Source organism: Puntigrus tetrazona, unplaced genomic scaffold, assembly GCF_018831695.1.
Source record: "Puntigrus tetrazona isolate hp1 unplaced genomic scaffold, ASM1883169v1 S000000148, whole genome shotgun sequence".
NCBI lineage: Eukaryota > Metazoa > Chordata > Actinopteri > Cypriniformes > Cyprinidae > Puntigrus > Puntigrus tetrazona.
In genome coordinates this window covers 30,001-47,500 of record NW_025047824.1, presented here as the reverse complement: position 1 = coordinate 47,500, position 17,500 = coordinate 30,001, and the positions used below count along the sequence as shown (strand labels likewise).

Genomic DNA, 17,500 nt, shown 5'->3' with positions numbered 1-17,500 from the left:
CATCACGTCCACACTCACGCTCTCCCAGACCCACGAGCTCACCAGTATCTACACAGCAAGTCACCACCACCAGACCGTGCCTCTAGACCGTGTTTTGAGAAGGTACAGAAGATGAAGGACGAGTCTGAACACGAGATCTGATGCGGTGCTGCTGGTCACCGGATGAACGCAAAAAGAAACGGCAAGGAACGTGAAATCAAGCTGATTTCGTCTCAACTGCGTTAATAAAGAAAGCCAAAAAGGCAAACATCTCGCAAATCGGAGAAGCCAGCGCTTTAGCATTAAAATAAAAACAAAAGACAAAACGCATGCATACCAAAAGAACAAGTTATTCTAGTATTACCGAGATACTTTTTATTCATATTTATAACATTATTAGCATTTTTGTTGTGTGTTTTTGCTGTTGGATTTATTTAAACTAATACATTTTATATAAAATAAAAATATATACTTTAAATATCTATATTTGTTTATTTATACGTAAAATATTTTATACTATTATATAATAAATAATAATAATATTTAATATTTTAAACTTTTTATTTGTTTAGTATAAATCTTCGCCCTTTCGCTGTGTGCTTTGGTTGTTTTCATGGGTTTTTATTTCAGGTTTCGTTTTAGCACATCGATTTAAACCAAACACAAAACTACATCCCGCCATATTCATATACTTCAATGTCCCTGGAAGGTGTTCATGCACCGTGGTATTTCATGCATGCATGCAAGGCGCCTCTGCATGTCCCCTTTTGCAACTTAAAACCCATTTTTTGCTCCATCAGAAGGGTGCGAGACTCACTTGAGCTGGATGAGGATGTTCTTCTGATCGACCTTCCTCTTGCACAAGAAGCCGCTCTTCATCTTCACGCTGTAGTTGATGTCGTGGAAGCTCACGGTGGCTCCTCGCCTGGACGCCGAGAAGGACATCCTGGTGGACACCGGCGTCCTGGACACGTTGTTGTCCACGTCCCTGACTCTGGTCAGCTGAACGGCCGTGTCTGCCATCCCGACCCTGAGGAGCAGAAACCCCTGCAAAAATCAGCTTTCATCTGGAAGTGAGCACTTAACGCGACGAGCTACCAAAGACGCGAGGTCCTTAGGAAACTATCAGTGGGCTGAAACGCGCGGTCTCCGTGCAAACGTCCGGAAGTTTCGCGGCGAAAACTGAACGAGGAAGATATTATAATATAAGATATATATTAGCGATTAATCGGGGGTTTTTATGCGCGCGTAAATCACAGAAAGCGCGTTATACACTCACCTGAAGCTGAGCGCGAGCGAGCGCGTGTCCGCGAGAGACAGAGAGAGAGAGAGAGAGAGAGAGAGAGAGAGAGTATTTATGTGAATGAGGTTTCATAAAAAACACGAGGCGCGTCACACCACGTGCTACAATACCCGGAGTGACTTTATAAAGCGCATGCAAATCAGCTTTCATACATAACATGGATTTGATGGAAGTAACAAAATAAATGCTAAAGTACTCACAGGTACGAGCAAGAGTTTCAGGAAAGATGCGGTGAAGGATACCTGCAAACGTGTAACCATGGTAACCAAAAAAATTAGAAAAAGTGTTATGGGTTGACTGGTCATGATGGGACTGGTAACTGGTCATCTGTTATCCTAATGGAAAGTGTCACAAAAGACACTACATATTACCATTTTAAATGGATTTATTATTAATACTATCATTCTTTTTTTAGTAGAGTAACCATAGTTTTGCTACACTAACGGTTTATTTATAATTTGAGGCTATATTAACCGACAGATAAAACATTTCAGTTTCACAGTTCAATTCATAGATTTATAGATATGCTACAAACTACATGCTTATACTTTAACCGTGGTATTTGTTGTAAAACTATAAATGGTAATCAATACGGTAATCAAAACGGTTTTAAGTCATCATTTGGATGATAAAAGATGGCATTCATAATTCATGATAGTATTGATACCTACAGCTAGGAATTAAACTGAACTGACTGAAGTTAAGTTGAGACCTAAACAGAAAAAAAATCAGGACAAAAACGATACGTAAATAAAATATTTGGCTTTAGTATCTTAATTACAGGTATTTAAAGGCTGATGTTAAGCAGCTTTAAATCTATAAAATGGCCTCTCGGTTTAAACCCACTTCCAGGATCATTTGAAATTAAATGAAAAAAGTGAAGTGAAACGGTTGTGAAGAGGTGAAGTGGACGTAGTGAAGATCTGGTGACCAGTTAACATACAAATACATAGGTTTTGAACTGAAAAAGTGCACATCCTTCTGTAATATACTTCTGCTTTAAACAGCCTACGCGCGCACATCTACATGAACTACATAAACATCAGCATTTATAAAGAATATCTGCTAGCTCAGCCATCAGACAAGGACCTTGATCACCTCGGAACATCATTGGAGTCGTTCATATTGATTTTAAAACAATTAAATTGTTCCAATCGTGCTGATCAGAGAAACCGCGTAAACAATATCACTTTTTAAAGGAGAACCTGTGGAAAACGTATGAAAGTAAAATCATTAAATTATGAAACGGCGTGTTATGGCTCTTCCTGCTGTTTTATTGTCCCTCTTGACATGTTACACAACTTTCTGTTTGACAATTGCACGGCACCTGGACTCTGCCCACATAAACTTATCTAACACACACTCACTAGAGGTGGGGACAAATAACCCCCCAAAAAACTATAAAACCGCTTTAAAAACAAGTCAAATGTCTCGTTTTTGTTCTGTATGCGATTACGAAAATACTGTCTGACAAAGCAAAAGAGACATCTCCTGTGCACTTGGAATATTTGAATTAATTTTACTAGCTGGTTAGTCGGGTATTATTTTATTAAACAAAAAGCGACATCATCTTGGCAAGCAACCGTGTGTCTCTCTCTGTTTACACTGGAGCAAGCTTCGGATCGGTCTCTTTATTTGTGTCCAGACACATACACATAAATATATATATTATATCTATATATATATAACAGAGCCCTGCCCACATACACGCATGAGGGACATCCAAAAAACGAAACTAAACTGAATCCCTTTAACACCGAGCTACTTGCTACTTGTCACGCATGCGCTCGGTTTGCCTCCAGGACCTGAAGGAAAACAGCTGCCCTCGGCGTAAATATAATTCTTCCTGTGAGCAAAATCTGGAAGAATGCGATGCACCAGCTGCAGAGCTGAACCGCAGCTCCGTCTGAGAAAGATCCAAGTCTCCAGCTGAAGATCTGGACAAAACCAGGGCTCCATTTGCAGATGTGAGATACGTCAGGATTACAACTGAAGATCTGGAAGAGAGAAAAGTGTTAGTTAAAAAGTTAGTCGATTAACTGGTTGGGGGAATGTGCCTGGAAAATGGCCAGGTGCGTGTGGGTTCATAAACAGGTATATGTGACTAGAACGTGGTCAGACTTTCCAATGTTAATCACAGACACACGGCAAGAGCTGGTGCATTTCAGCATCTTTAACTAACTTAATGTACCACTGGTAAGTGGGCTGAAGCTGAAATGGTTTCATGTGAAATTTGTACCTACCTGTAAAAAATACACCAAAGACTCTAAAAGGGATATGACAGAGAAAATATGAAATTAGTAGAAAAATTGCATTTTAATGTTTATGCAATATGTCACAAACGTTTTGCATTTCCACAAGAAACGTAGCATTTCCTCACAATGCCCCATGCAAAATTATAAGGAAATATGAAAAGTTTGTTGAGTTACCTCAAAGTGTTTGGTTATATTTTGGTTGCGACGTTGGATGAGCAAAATCCAACGTAAATTCAATGTCTAATGTCAAAGTTGTCCAATACAGACGTCAGCTGACATTGTTTTTAGGTTGTGTAACCAAAACCCTACATTAAGTCAACATCAAACAGTCAAAAACTGATGTCAACCCGATTTTCATTTTCAAGTGTCCAACATCATGTCCAGCGTCAATCTGATATATATATATATATATATATATATATATATATATATATATATATATATATATATATGTCATTGTACTCTTCTACCTTATACTGTACAGTGCTTTGATGCAACCTGTGTTGTTAAAAGCGCTATATAAATAAAAATGATTGATTGATTGATTGATTGATTGATTGATTGATATAGATGCCTGGTGGGAAACTTCTACATTATATTATGCAGTGCATGCATGAAAGTGCAGTGGACCTTAGTAGTGCTGGGTGTATAAAAGAAACATGATCAAACAGCAAAAGTCTAAAAACTGTAAATCGATGAGATTATTTCGTGAAACGGATGTGAAAGGTTGTTTAATCATTATTGAGCACATCAAGTCGTTTTTTTTATTTGAATCTTTACAATGTCGTGACGACGCATGACAAGTGGCAACATCCACATTCATACTAGCCTACGGGCAGGCAGTACGGTCAAACTCAAATGTACTATCTCCTCAAGTAGTATGCGATTTCTGGACGCAGCACAAGTGTCCTCAATCCCATCCGTTAACAATCACTTACACAATTCAACCCAGGGAGGACAAGATGTTAATTTTATAGGCTGTTTTACTTTTCATTTAATTAGAAGTAAGCTAACAGCGCCCCCTACATATTTAGACTTCTAACTGAACGGGTATTAGGACCCTATAGCTATTAATGTTTACTCTATCAAACACCGAACGCTGCATTCTGTACCTGCTTTCAGAGATTAAATGCAGTGATCCAAAACACTCAATCTAATCTTAATTCAGGGTAAACTTTGCTTCATTAATGACCACACTGCTGCCATGACCTAATCACAGCCTGAGGACATGTGATTATCGGCAAGACTTATCGGCACAATTGTTCAAATTTCACAGATGCCGATATTTTGAATTTTGTATCAGTCCGATAGCATCTTGCATTCTTAAATATTTTGTATATGATGCGGGACTTAATAGGTCTTATCCAATCGGCTCTGTCACATCTCGCTTGACTTTAGTAACTGCAGAAAATATCAGTGTTTTTTTTTAAACAGAAACTTTCCCAGGTAAAGTACACATGCATAATTGCTCTATTATCATGCACTAATTTTGTAGTTAATATACTACAAATGGCTCTTTAGTACTTAAGATAAACTTAAGATCACCTAAGTGTACTCAACTGTGCTATTTTGAGACACCATCAATATAAATAAAACGTACGTTTAACATACTATCTTTGTTTTTAAAAAATATATTTAGTTACCACTTGCAGCACACTTCAAACCATATATTATACAATAGTACACTCAAGTGTAATATTAGTGGTAACTAATTTTTTTTTTTATTTTTAATACAAAGGTAGTATTTTAGTGCAATTAAAATGTTCCATTTTTAAAAAGTGCAATTCAAAATAATTGCGAGTGAAAAATAGAGCACTTTAATTACATTATGGAAGTGTACTTGTTTTTTTTTTACCTAAATCACTATGAAACCAAAGGTACAATAGGAAAATCCCAATCCCCAAATATACTTAATTCCCATTAACTCCCATTAAGTTCTGTTTTACATACTAAGACAACTTACCAAGTTGTGAAGACCCAAGTGCGTGTGCCTACACTGGGTTTTGGTTCTCATTTTCCATCAGTTCCAAGAGTCGGGACCCACACTGTAAACCGAACAGAACCGGGCTGTGCCCAGGTGCCCTGTCCCACCGGATCGGGGTGTATCTGGACCACCGGGCAGGACAGCTGTCCTTCTACAGTGTCTCAGATCCCATGATCCTCCTTCACAGAGTCCAGACCAGGTTCACTCAACCTCTTCATCCAGGATTCGGGCTCTTTCAGGGATCCACTGCGAAGTTCTGTGAGACGCAAGAAAGCGGATCGGCGCAAGTAGTGGACAGACCCAAGAATGACAAAACATGTATAAAACGCATAACAGAAACGACAAAAAACCAACATCTCAGATGTGGAAAATGAGGTGCAACCAGTCATAAATAAATGAATGATCCAGAATAAAAACACTATCCTGAATTTGACAAAAAATGGGCACTGATGCAAAAATGAACTCAACACAAAGCTTTTTGTTTGCTTTTGATGCTCATATGTGAAAAAATTCAAATCTTTTGACACTAAACATACTTGCACTGATTAGAATAAATGCATTTTGGAAATCAAATGATTCTAATTGTTATCACAAGGTTTTTCTGAGTGCAGGAATCTGACGCGCTTCATTGAAATGCATCACACTATTGGTTCATGTTAGAATTGTATAACCCAAATGCATGAAAATGTACGCAATTCAAACACACAAATCATCGTTAGTGAAATTCTGACCAGCACGGGCTCTCTGCTGGAGATCGTCATCCAGTAGAAAGTGAGAGTGAAATCAGAGATTATTGATATGTGAAAATGAAAATCACAGTATATGTGAACTATATGCATTTAAAGCATCATGAAACCATACTGATCACATACAGTGACCCGGGTTTTTATTTCATTTTGCGCCCTCTGTTGGTCATTTATCTGAATACAAGCATTAGAATTAGTAAAAAAAAAAAAAAAAACAATTAAAGGTATTCATCAAAATTATATTTTAATGTTTTTTTAATATAATGCAAAATTTAATTTATTAGTGCAGTCTTCAGTGTCACACGATCCTTCAGAAACCATTCCAATATGCTGATGTACCGCTCAAGAAACATTTCAGATTATTATCAATGTTGAAAATAATTGTGCTCCATCTTTTTGTGGAAACCAGATGCATTACATTTTTCAGGAATGTTTGATGAACAAATTTATTTTCTAGTCATTACTATAAATATAGAAGTAAAAAATTTTGCTAGTAAAATTTGGTTGGTAAAGAGGTAGTAAAATTTTGCAACTGCTCTAAAACAGAAATTAATAAAGCTTGTTCTCTCTTACTTTCTACATATATAGGATATGCACTCACCGGTTCACCTTACTAGTGCCAGGTTGGACCCCCTTTTGCCTTCAGAACTGCTTTAATCCTTCGTGGCATAGATTCAAGGTACTGGAAACATTCCTCAGGTCCATATTGACATGATGGCATCACGCAGTTGCTGCTCCCGTTCCACCACATTCTAGAGGTGCTCTACTGGATTGAGATCTGGTGACTGTGGAGGCTGTTTGAGTACAGTGAACTCAACAAGGCGTTTGCGCCACAGAACTGCCGCTCACTTGATATTTTCTCTTTTTCGGACCATTCTCTGTAAACCCTAGAGATGGCTGTGTGTGAAAATCCCAGTAGATCAGCAGTATTCTGAAATACTCAGACCAGTCTGTCTGGCACCAACAACCATGCCACGTTCAAAGTCACTTAAATCACCTTTCTTACCATTCTGATGCTCGGTTTGAACCGCAGCGGATCGTCTAGACCATGTCTACATGCCTAAATGCATTGAGCTGCCGGCATGTGATAATTAGAAATTTGCGTTAACAAGCAATTGGACTGGTGTACCTAATAAAGTTGCCGGTGAGTGTATATTTACATGTATTCCGCCCACTCTCAATCTCTTAAATTACTTATTACTCGCCTCTTATAGGCCTATTACTTACACATAAATAAATAAAAATCAATAAAGTGGTAAACAAATACATAATAATGTCTAAAATGTCTCCCTTTTAAAATTTCAAATCACACAAAGGCATTTATTTTCAATAAAAATGACTGGTGTTAACCACGGCATCTGTTTGATCATTTGAATTAAAATGAACATTTACACTCAGTAAATTGCATTCTATTTTCTAATGTACTTCAGCACTGAAGTACAGATAACTGCCATTTGCAACATATTATGAATTTCAGAGTTTATATTTGTATGTATTCATATAGGCTGCGTTTTAAGTGTGGGTCACAAGTATACACACACACAAAAAACTAAAAAAAAAACTTCGGACCAAACCTGTAAGTTCAGGACAATCTTATAATTCTCTTATTAAAAGGTAGCCTCACCGATAGCCTGCTTTGTTGTCCCTCTTGACAAGTTATACAACTATGTTTGACAACTGCATGGCACCCGAACTCTGCCCACATATATAAACCCTGTCTAACACACTGAAAAAGAAAAATCAACACCAACAGTTTAAGATGAAAAGTTTCTGTCTCTCATTTGTTCTGTACGTAAATACGCAATAATGGTTCTTTCAAAAGGAAGAGAGACACGATGTGCACCCAGAATGTTTACTATCTGGTTAGTCTATAATTTTGATAAGCACGAAACATCATCTTGGCAAGCAACCGTGTGTCTCTCTCTGTTTACACTGTAGCAAGCTTCAGATCTGTCTCTTTATCTGTGGCCACACACACACTAACAAGTCCCACCCACATACACGCACAAGGAAAAGAAAGAAACGAAACTAAACTGTTTGTAGAGTCCCTTTAACACTGAGCTACTTGTTCTCCATGCAAATGGCAAACGAACAGGACTCACGCGTGTGCTCGGTTTGCCTCCAGGACCTGAAGGAAAACAGCTGCCCTCAGTGTAAATATTCTTCATGCGAGGAAGATCTGGAAAAAAACGAGGCTTCAGTTTCAGATCTGGAAGAGTATGATGCTCCAGCTGCTGATCCAGAAGACTACAATGCTCCCAGTGCAGATCTGGATGGTTCTGGTGCTTCTGTATCAGATCAGGATAAGTCTGTTGGTTGTCTTACAGAGGCACTGGAGAGGACTGGACTTCAGACGGTACAAGCTGAGGGCGTGGAGTGCGACCCTTGCAGTGATCGGAAAGAGAAAGCCATCAAAACATGTCTGGTATGTTTGGCTTCTTACTGTGAAACTCACCTCAGGTTGCACAATGAACTGAATGCAGAGAAAGCACACTTATTGGTGGACGTCACTGGAGAACTCCAAAATAAGACGTGTGCCCAACATCATAAGCTCTTGGAGGTTTACTGCCGCACTGACGGCCGGTGTATCTGCTGCCTCTGCATGCTGGACACCAACCACAAAGGACATGACATGGTCTCGGCTGCTGCAGAACGAGCTGAGAAACAGGTATGCAATGCATAAACAAGCCATTTTGAACTGGTTGGTGTGAATGTGTTTGAGATTAGCAGTTTGATTAATAAAATGGGATTTTGATGTGGGATTGTTGGTCTGGACTTGTTTCCACACCGACAGAGTAGATGTTGCTCTTTCTATACTGTTCAGAACAAAAACTACATTGCCAGAGTAGTTTTCAGTCACAGCAGTGATGCTAAAAGCAAAAGAGCTGAACAAAGTCTTAACTGATATTGTCTAATGATTCTCAGAGGCAGCTGGAAAAGTCCAAGCAGGTGGTTACAGATCGAGAGACTGAGATGAAGGAAATCCAAAAGGCATCACGCTGCATCAGGGTAAATTTGAGATTGAAATATTTGACTTAACATTGTCTCCTATCTTAAAAGAATAGGTGTAAGCATTGGTAGACTTCCCAAACGGAGTCAAACCATGAGCTATAAAAGATGGGAGGGCGGCAGTTCCCTTCATTCCATTGGTGCAGAAAACATACACAACTTACCCAAAATAAGAATGAGAACAACAATTTTCCACTAACAGAACCTGACTCAAGCTACGGAGGAAGAAGGTGACAGGATCTTCACCGAACTGCTCAGTTTTATACAGAGAAGCCACACAGAGATGATTACGCTGGTCCAAAGTCAGATGACCACAGAGTTAAACCGGATTCAGGGACATTTGGAAGATCTGGAACAGGAGATCTCAAAGTTAAAGAGAAAGCACTCTGAGGTGGAGCAGCTTTCACATACTGATGATCACATCTATTTCCTCCAGGTAAAAACACCCCCAGAGCTCAAAACAGACCAAAACCCTGTCTAAATAAATGCTTTTTAAAGCTTGCATGATTCCTGATTAACAAATGATACCAAAGTTATCCAGCCAATGCTGATGCAGTAACTCAAGTTCACGGCTTGTTATCAGAGGGTTGCTAATTTAATCCCATCATAGAGCAAACCATTTCATACAATGCACTTTGATTTTAAAAAGTGGCTTCCAAAAGGACTAATTTTGAAGCTGATGTAGATCACTTCTTTCTTCTCCTGATATATCTCCCAATACTGTAGGAGGTCCAGTCCCACTGGCCGACTTCTAATGACCTCCAAAGTCTGACAACTAATCCACAGTTCTCTTTTGGAGAAGTGATCAAGTCCCTCACCTCATTAACAGCACATATAAAGGACATTTGGAGTCTGGAAACAACCAGGATATTCTCAGCAGGTAAAAATTGATGTTTGGTGAACAAACGTGGTCCACAGAAGTGGCTGCCGTCAAAACAGTTTATGTCTAAAGTTTTAGACATTTGTCACACTAATGTCCTACCCTAACTAAAATGTGGTCAGTATTTCCAACCATCCAAGAAGTACAAGAAGACTGTTTCACTGGATTGATACAAACCTGTTAAGGTTAAGGTTACAGAGTAATCTGTACCTGTAAAGAATCAAACAAAAACAGAAAAAAATATGAAACTGGTAGAAAAATGGCATTTCAATGTTTGTACATTCTCTTACAAATGTTTTGCGTTTCCCAAGAAACTTTGCATGAACCAAAAATCATTGAAGCCCAATTTTCACCCTCATCTCATATTTTGTCCATCTCTTTGTCACTTTGATAAATTTGTGGGCAAATCTTAGAGTCATGTCCTAATGAACCCTAAACAAACACCTGAAAAACCTAATCAAACTGTTTACTTTAAATGTATAGGCAGGCGTATTTGTTTAGGGTTGAGGCTAAACTCTGCAGAACAGTAGTCTTCGAAGGCCCAAGGGTCTCGCTTTAAAGAAGCAGTCTCCAAACTCTGTCCTGGAAGGCGGGTGTCCTGCAGAGATTAGCTCCAACCCTAATTAAACACACCTGAAGCAGCCAATCAGGGTCTTATAAGGTATTTTAGAAACTTCGAGGCAGGTGTGTTGAAACTAAATCCAGGGCTGAGTTTGGTGACCCTTGTCTTTGAGGCTCTGTATGCGACAGAATACTTGGGATTAACAAAATCCTATGTGTGTCCAATCTCTTGAGAAAAGTTCTGCAGATTCCCAAATAACTAATTCGATTTTTAACGATTCGAAGTTTATTAGTATAGTGCTTTTCACTATATGAATCATTGCAAAGCAGCTTTGCAGGAAATTGTAATTTTCTACATTGTTTGGCAGAAATGTACAGTAAGAATCATGCACTTAAGCAAAATTTGGTAGTTCTATGTTTTTCCAGAGTTCACATCATTTGAGGTCTTCTCGGGGGTTGCCATCATCTCTTATCAGTCATCTCAGATCTTTGAAAGGGTTGGAACCAGACTAAAGCTTGTATAAGCCCCAGGAAGCAATCCCATGGCAGAAACAGTGACAAATTTAGAGTAGCAACTGCCAACCGAGCAATAATGATGTGTTCAGCCCAAACTAAAGAATGAAAATGTGCATTTGGTCAAATATAGATGAAGGGAGAGAGAGTCTGGACACCAAACATTATCATGAAGGTTATTCTAAAGTTTGTAAGCCAAATGCAAAACTCAACCTCATTAGGTGGACTTTCCTAGGTAGGTACTACCAAGAGTTTTATTCTGGCATAATTGTATTGAATTATCTATGCTAAAAAAAAATATCACCTGAATGGATTCCAAAAACAGTAAAACTCAACTTATAAACTCTGGGAGAGTTGGAGAATGCGTCCATCTCTAGAGTGTTCCTTTAAGGGCATTATTAGTAAATAGTAACATTGTGTAACTAATGTGAGACTTGATAGGTCTTGTCCAACCTGTTCTCTCGTATCTCTTTAGTGACTGCAGAAAAGATCCTACTGCCACAAGTACCCAAGACAAGAAAGGACTTTAAACAGTGTAAGTCATTCTTTTTTCTTATTCTTGAAGCCAAAGGTACAATAGGAGAATAGTAATACCTAAAGATGCTTAGCCTTAGTACTGGTTTGTTAGCTATTCATCATTCACATAAAGTTCTGTTTTATATACTAAGACAACTGTACAGTGCTTTGATGCAACCTGTGTTGTTAAAAGCGCTATATAAATAAAAATGATTGATTGATTGACAACTTACCAAGCTGTGAGGACCCAAGTATGTCTTGATTTACTTACTGGGCTTTACTTGGGTTTCGCATTTTTCACCTCGTTTCTCTATTCCCATCAGTTCTGGTTCCCTTGAGTCTGGACCCAAACACGGCCCACAGGAACCTTCTGTTAACTGAACAGAACCAGGCTGTGGCTTGCAGTATTGAGCCCCAGTCATACCCAGAACATCCGGAACGCTTCGAGTGGTGGGCCCAGGTGCTGAGCAAGGAAGGTCTGACCGGTCGCTGCTACTGGGAGGTGGCCTGGAGCGGACAGTACGGCATCGACCTTGCAGTGTCCTACAAAGACATCAGCAGAACCGGGCAAGGAGACGACAGCGGCTTTGGGTACAACAGGCACTCCTGGAGTCTGGACTGTTCCGTATTCAGATACGCACTAGTGCACAACAACGATGAGACGGCGATCGGTGCCCCCCTGTCCCACCGGATCGGGGTGTATCTGGACCACCGGGCAGGACAGCTGTCCTTCTACAGTGTCTCAGATCCCATGATCCTCCTTCACAGAGTCCAGACCAGGTTCACTCAACCTCTTCATCCAGGATTCGGGCTCTTTCAGGGATCCACTGCGAAGTTCTGCGAGCCGCAAGAAAGCGGATCGGCGCAAGTAGTGGACAGACCCAAGAATGACAAAACATGTATAAAACGCTTAAGAGCAGACACGACGAGAAACAAACATCGAAGATGTGGAAAACGAGGTGCAACCAGTCATAAATAAAAAGAGTATCATATGGGAGATTATCAGTAGTGCAGAAATCAAAATCAATTTCTTTTTTAGTATCTTCATTGCTTTAGGGATTTATATTAAGGTACTGCTCTCGTGTTCGGATTTAAATTAGTTTTACATTTCATTTATGTCATTTAAGGCAAAAATGCATTGGCTTCTCATATGAGACTGCCTCGGAAACTTACATGCGTGTCTTTTCTCCCTACGAAGCATCACATGGCTTGGAATATAACATCATAAGGACACTTGTATATCACTTTTATGCTCGTTTCATCCATTTTGGAACTTGATAACCCTCAATAAAGACTTCAACACAGACAAATGTTATCTCAAGGTGCTTTTAATGGTCAGCTAATGAACTCAAAAGAAACAGATCATGCAGCAAAAAAAAAAAAAAAAAGAAAAATCAGAAGAATGAGTGAAGAATTAACGAGTATAATATACCCAGGACTTAATACAGTTCACAAACCACGTTTTTAACCAACCAGTGCTTTTGTGAAAATGCTAATTTGACCCGGTCGCCAGATATTTAGTCACAGATGATGTTTCGCTCAATGCAGCTAAACAAAAAATATCTGCAACTATAATCCGCCGGTTATCCAGCATCAGGTTATTATAAACACAATAAAACAGCTTGTGGTTGATACATGGTTGTTTTCCGAAACACCTGCGTCATTTGACAAACTGCAAGCTCATTAACTTATCTGGAGTATTTTCCTATTCACGAACTTCGAGTAGGGGAACCAAAGCAGCAAAGATGTTAACATCACACCTAAAGTAATGGTAAAGCCACCTAAAGGCAGATCGGAGCTCGAGGCGCTAAAGACTCTAAACGCGCCTGGGTGAAATACTCAAAAACCAAAAAAAAATAAAAATCTACACAATGTTGAACTAGCATCTTAAAGCACTCAAACTTCATCCCATGTGAGCAGGAAGGAGACCGTGGGCAATTGAATTATTTACAAATATACATCATTCAGTTCCTTCACAAAACCTCAGAAATCGCAACGAAGGTGATTGGTTTACGAATGCCGAATTTCTTTTATTTGAAGCGTTTTTTTGGTTTTAGGGAAATAAATTGCGTCGAAGACCATCCTGAACCAATTTCCCGGTTAAAGTGCACATGGATGAGAGACGAGAGAGGGACACGGGGCGAGAGGTGGAGGGGGGAAAGAGACCGATACAGGGACAAGAGCGTCACTCTCCGGATCGACAGCAAGCCCTGAAGCCGCACTGAAGATTCTGACATCCGCTGGCCTTGTCGGCATGAGGACCTGCGGAGGCACAGAGAAGCTCCCGTTAAACAAGCCTCAAAACCAAGAGACGAAGCTTCGATGTGCTGGAACGAAACGGGATTTTCCAAGCGGAGAAAGTCTAGAGCTGTGCTCCAGAAGAAAAACAGAAAACATGCTAATTGTAGATCGTAAAACACAACTAGCCTATGAGCGGTTACACGTTATGTTAGATAAAGACACCCTTTACTTACCAAAACGCCGTCATACTTGGACTTCATACGAGGAATTGTGAGCATTACAGTCATTTACATTAGCAGACTTGTTTTTATATAATCACAGCATACATTACATTCATTTAAATAGACATTCCCAACTGTTTTTGCCAGCCAAACACCTTTATGCTAAAATATTTAGAGATTTTGTGTGTTTTATATATATATATATATATATATATATATATATATATATATATATATATAATAATATATATATATATCAATGAAAAAAAAACACATTTAAAAAATAAAACAATTTAAAAAAATTATATATATATATATATATATATATATATATATATATATATATATATATATATATATATATATATATATATATAATTTTTTTAATTGTTTTATATATATATATATATATTTATATTTATGTTTTATTAAGCTTAATGTTATTGATTTTAATTTTACATTTTTATTCCCATCAGAATAAAACACTATTATTTGATCACTGTTAGTTTGGGCACCAATTCTCTTTTGACCAACTATTAACTACAACTACAAGTCTTAATTTTCTGTTTTTATAGTTAGTAAGACAGTTGTTAAGTTTTCAAGTATTGAGTAAGCTTTGTAAGTCCTAATAAACAGCCAATGTACTGGTAAAATGCATGCTAAGATGAAACTAGCAAAACTAGTCCTTAAAACGAGATGTTAGTCGTAATTTATTAGCACTAGCTTGTCAGAAAGCCAGCAGCTCAGTTCAGACATCACCGACGTACGCCGGGACTCTCGGTGATCAGTGTGAGTGTGTTCTGTGTGTGTGTGTGTGTGTTACCGTTAATGTTATCGCAGTAGTAAAAGTGCTCAATGTTGAGGGAGGGGCAAACGGACACCAGCTCCTGAAGCCCCGCCCCCGAGATGAGCAGACAGCCGGAGAGGTTGAGATGAACCAGCAGAGGAAGTCCTCCACGCTGAGACAGACACCTGCAACACACACAGACCTTCAGACGCGCGTGCGTGTGTGTGTGTGTGTGTGTGTGTGACTGCAATTAGGGGCGGTTCACACGTGGAGTCTTTTGCAGGCTCAAGTTCGTTATTTCTATTGTAGACACGTTTTTAAGCGCGTCATGTGAACGACCCTTAAACTCCTAGCAAGCATCTTGATCCTTTTACCAATGTTCTGTATGATTTGAAGAGTTGATTCATAACTCATTACCCGTTCTGTAAGTTGCTATAAATAAATAAAAGCGTCTGCTAAATGACTTTAAACGTAAATATTCACACCGCCTTGTCATCGTCACCAAAAGCTATTCACTAAATATTTTCATCGATTGAAATAAAACGTTTCAATGAAATAACATTTAAAAAATGTGACATTAAAAAACAAAAAAATGATTATGGTGAAATAAATACAAGCCTATTTACTAAAATTAATAAAACTAAAATAAAAAATAATAAAACGGCCAAATTGCTAAAACAGTGTTTAATAACCACTGTTGCTAACGTTGGATGAAACCAAAAGTATTAAAAAAAGTGTTAAAAAAAAGTGTAAACAATAATACATAACACAGAACATATATTTACAGACACTAGTCCATACTTTTGACAAATTTTGTGATATTCCATGTAATACAGTAAATTCTGTTTTTATGACTGGATTCAGCTATTCTGTCTGCGTATATATACATATATATATATTTTATAAGCTGACCTATATATTTGATTTGTAATCTGATCATTTTGGCTTCACTGAGTACCCAAGACATTGTCTGTTTACATTTAATGTTAATTTAACTTTTTAAATAAAAAGAACGCGTTTCGTTGAATAACCGCTTTCACCGATGCATCTAATTTGTTTAAAGAATCATGAAATACATCAAGTATTTTCACTCTTCACTGAACCTGTGGCGTTACGAATGGCTTACGAGAAACTATTTATTTCGTACCTCAGGCCGAGATCCGTGATCTGATAGCATCCCGACAGGCTGAGGAACCTGAGTCCCCGATAGGCTCCTGATTTTTCAGTCCTGTTGTGACGCTCGGGGCAAGATTCACCCTCAAACGAGCATTTAGTCCAAAACTCAACACTGCCCCCGGTGGCCTGGAGGTCTGAGCGCGCTTCTTTCAGAGTCCAGAGCGCCGTGTCAGAGGTGCAGCAGGTAGAGTGACCACAGAGGGCCTCGCCCATAGAGCCATACTGCCAGGGGGAGGAGCTAATACCAGTCCTGAAGCTCCGCCTCCGGCTCCTCCTACAGCAGCACGAGCCGACGCCTCCCTGCGGCTCTAAAATACAACCACGCCCACTTTCCTGCACGGACACGCTCCTCGCCTTCTCCAATCGGCCGCATCCTCAATGTCGGCGAGTTTGGCCGGGTCGAGAACCCAGACGTGGGCGGGGCCACAGCCGGAGCCACGCCCGCCGGGTCTCCGCTTGAAAATGAGATCCTGGCAGCTGCGTCCCATCGGTGGGAGGGGACACTCATCCTGGAATTTGATGGGAGAGGGCGGGGCTTTCAGCAGCTTGGCTTCTCGGTCCGGGCAGGCCGATGTTAAGTCGCCCAATCCCAGCGACAGGATCTTTAGCGTGCGATCCGTGATTTTGTCGCATCCGGAGAGATCCAGCCGCTCCAGAGTACGACACGCTCCCAACTCCGCCCAACTGGGGACAAAAAACAAACGGAAAGCTGTAATAGTTACGACTGCAAATAATGGGTTGCCAAAAAAATCTACGAACCACTACAACAAATAGCCAGATGAGTGAGGTGTGGAAAAAACTAAGAAGAAGAGTCAACCTGTCAAAGGCAGAGTCGGAGACGTCAGTCTGAGTGAGATCCAGGTGAGTCAGGTTTGGGCACAAACTGAGGATCTGTCGCACCTGGACGAAGAAATCAGGCTATTTAAATTATATATACATATATAAAATAAACGAATAACATATCACTATAGTAGTAAAGACCTGAAAAATTTACCTATATATATATTTTTATTTAATTTATTAATACATTTAATTTTATTAAAAAATGTTTTTTAATTTATATATAAAATATTTAATTTATATATATATAAAAAAATATATATATATATATATATATATATATATATATATATATATATATATATATATATATATATATATATATATATATATATATATATACACACACATTAAAAAACCTAAATATAAAGTCTAAACACCTCTTATCTGTTAGAAATCTACTGTAAACCACGGCTTCACTGGCTTATTGCTTAGAAAATATCTACTCCATGTACATAGTAAGGTTTCACAAAATAAAACAAAGCAAAT

General features: G+C 38.9%; 3 protein-coding genes across 5 annotated transcripts in view; 1 reads left to right on the top strand and 2 right to left on the bottom strand.

Moving 5' to 3' along the window:
• Positions 1 to 8,026, bottom strand: part of LOC122332781 (broad substrate specificity ATP-binding cassette transporter ABCG2-like) — a 23,343-nt gene extending 15,317 nt beyond the window's left edge. Inside the window, exons 1-5 of one of the 3 annotated variants that reach the window (XM_043230180.1) lie at positions 7,892 to 8,026; positions 5,501 to 5,777; positions 3,526 to 3,548; positions 3,088 to 3,279; positions 797 to 1,009 (exon numbers count right to left, since the gene is read on the bottom strand). In XM_043230180.1, coding sequence (XP_043086115.1) covers positions 797 to 1,009; positions 3,088 to 3,279; positions 3,526 to 3,548; positions 5,501 to 5,551 — 479 coding nt within the window. In that variant the 5' untranslated portion in view covers positions 5,552 to 5,777; positions 7,892 to 8,026. Of the gene's footprint in view, positions 1 to 796; positions 1,010 to 1,258; positions 3,280 to 3,525; positions 3,549 to 5,500; positions 5,778 to 6,868; positions 7,007 to 7,891 lie in introns of those variants that run through there. The other 2 variants (XM_043230179.1, XM_043230181.1) reach the window with 2 other exon arrangements.
• A 187-nt stretch (positions 8,027 to 8,213) lies between these two features.
• On the top strand, positions 8,214 to 14,438 carry ftr92 (finTRIM family, member 92). The gene is made up of 6 exons (XM_043230183.1): positions 8,214 to 8,935; positions 9,193 to 9,276; positions 9,479 to 9,712; positions 10,003 to 10,156; positions 11,706 to 11,765; positions 12,070 to 14,438. Exons 1-6 carry the CDS (start codon positions 8,342 to 8,344, stop codon positions 12,723 to 12,725), a joined length of 1,782 nt encoding a protein of 593 aa, XP_043086118.1. The 5' UTR covers positions 8,214 to 8,341; the 3' UTR covers positions 12,726 to 14,438.
• fbxl5 (F-box and leucine-rich repeat protein 5) overlaps positions 13,752 to 17,500 on the bottom strand; it is a 20,184-nt gene continuing 16,435 nt past the window's right edge. The window contains 5 exon segments of the mRNA XM_043230182.1: positions 13,752 to 14,008; positions 15,032 to 15,180; positions 16,143 to 16,518; positions 16,521 to 16,855; positions 16,989 to 17,071. Coding sequence (XP_043086117.1) covers positions 13,932 to 14,008; positions 15,032 to 15,180; positions 16,143 to 16,518; positions 16,521 to 16,855; positions 16,989 to 17,071 — 1,020 coding nt within the window. The 3' untranslated portion in view covers positions 13,752 to 13,931.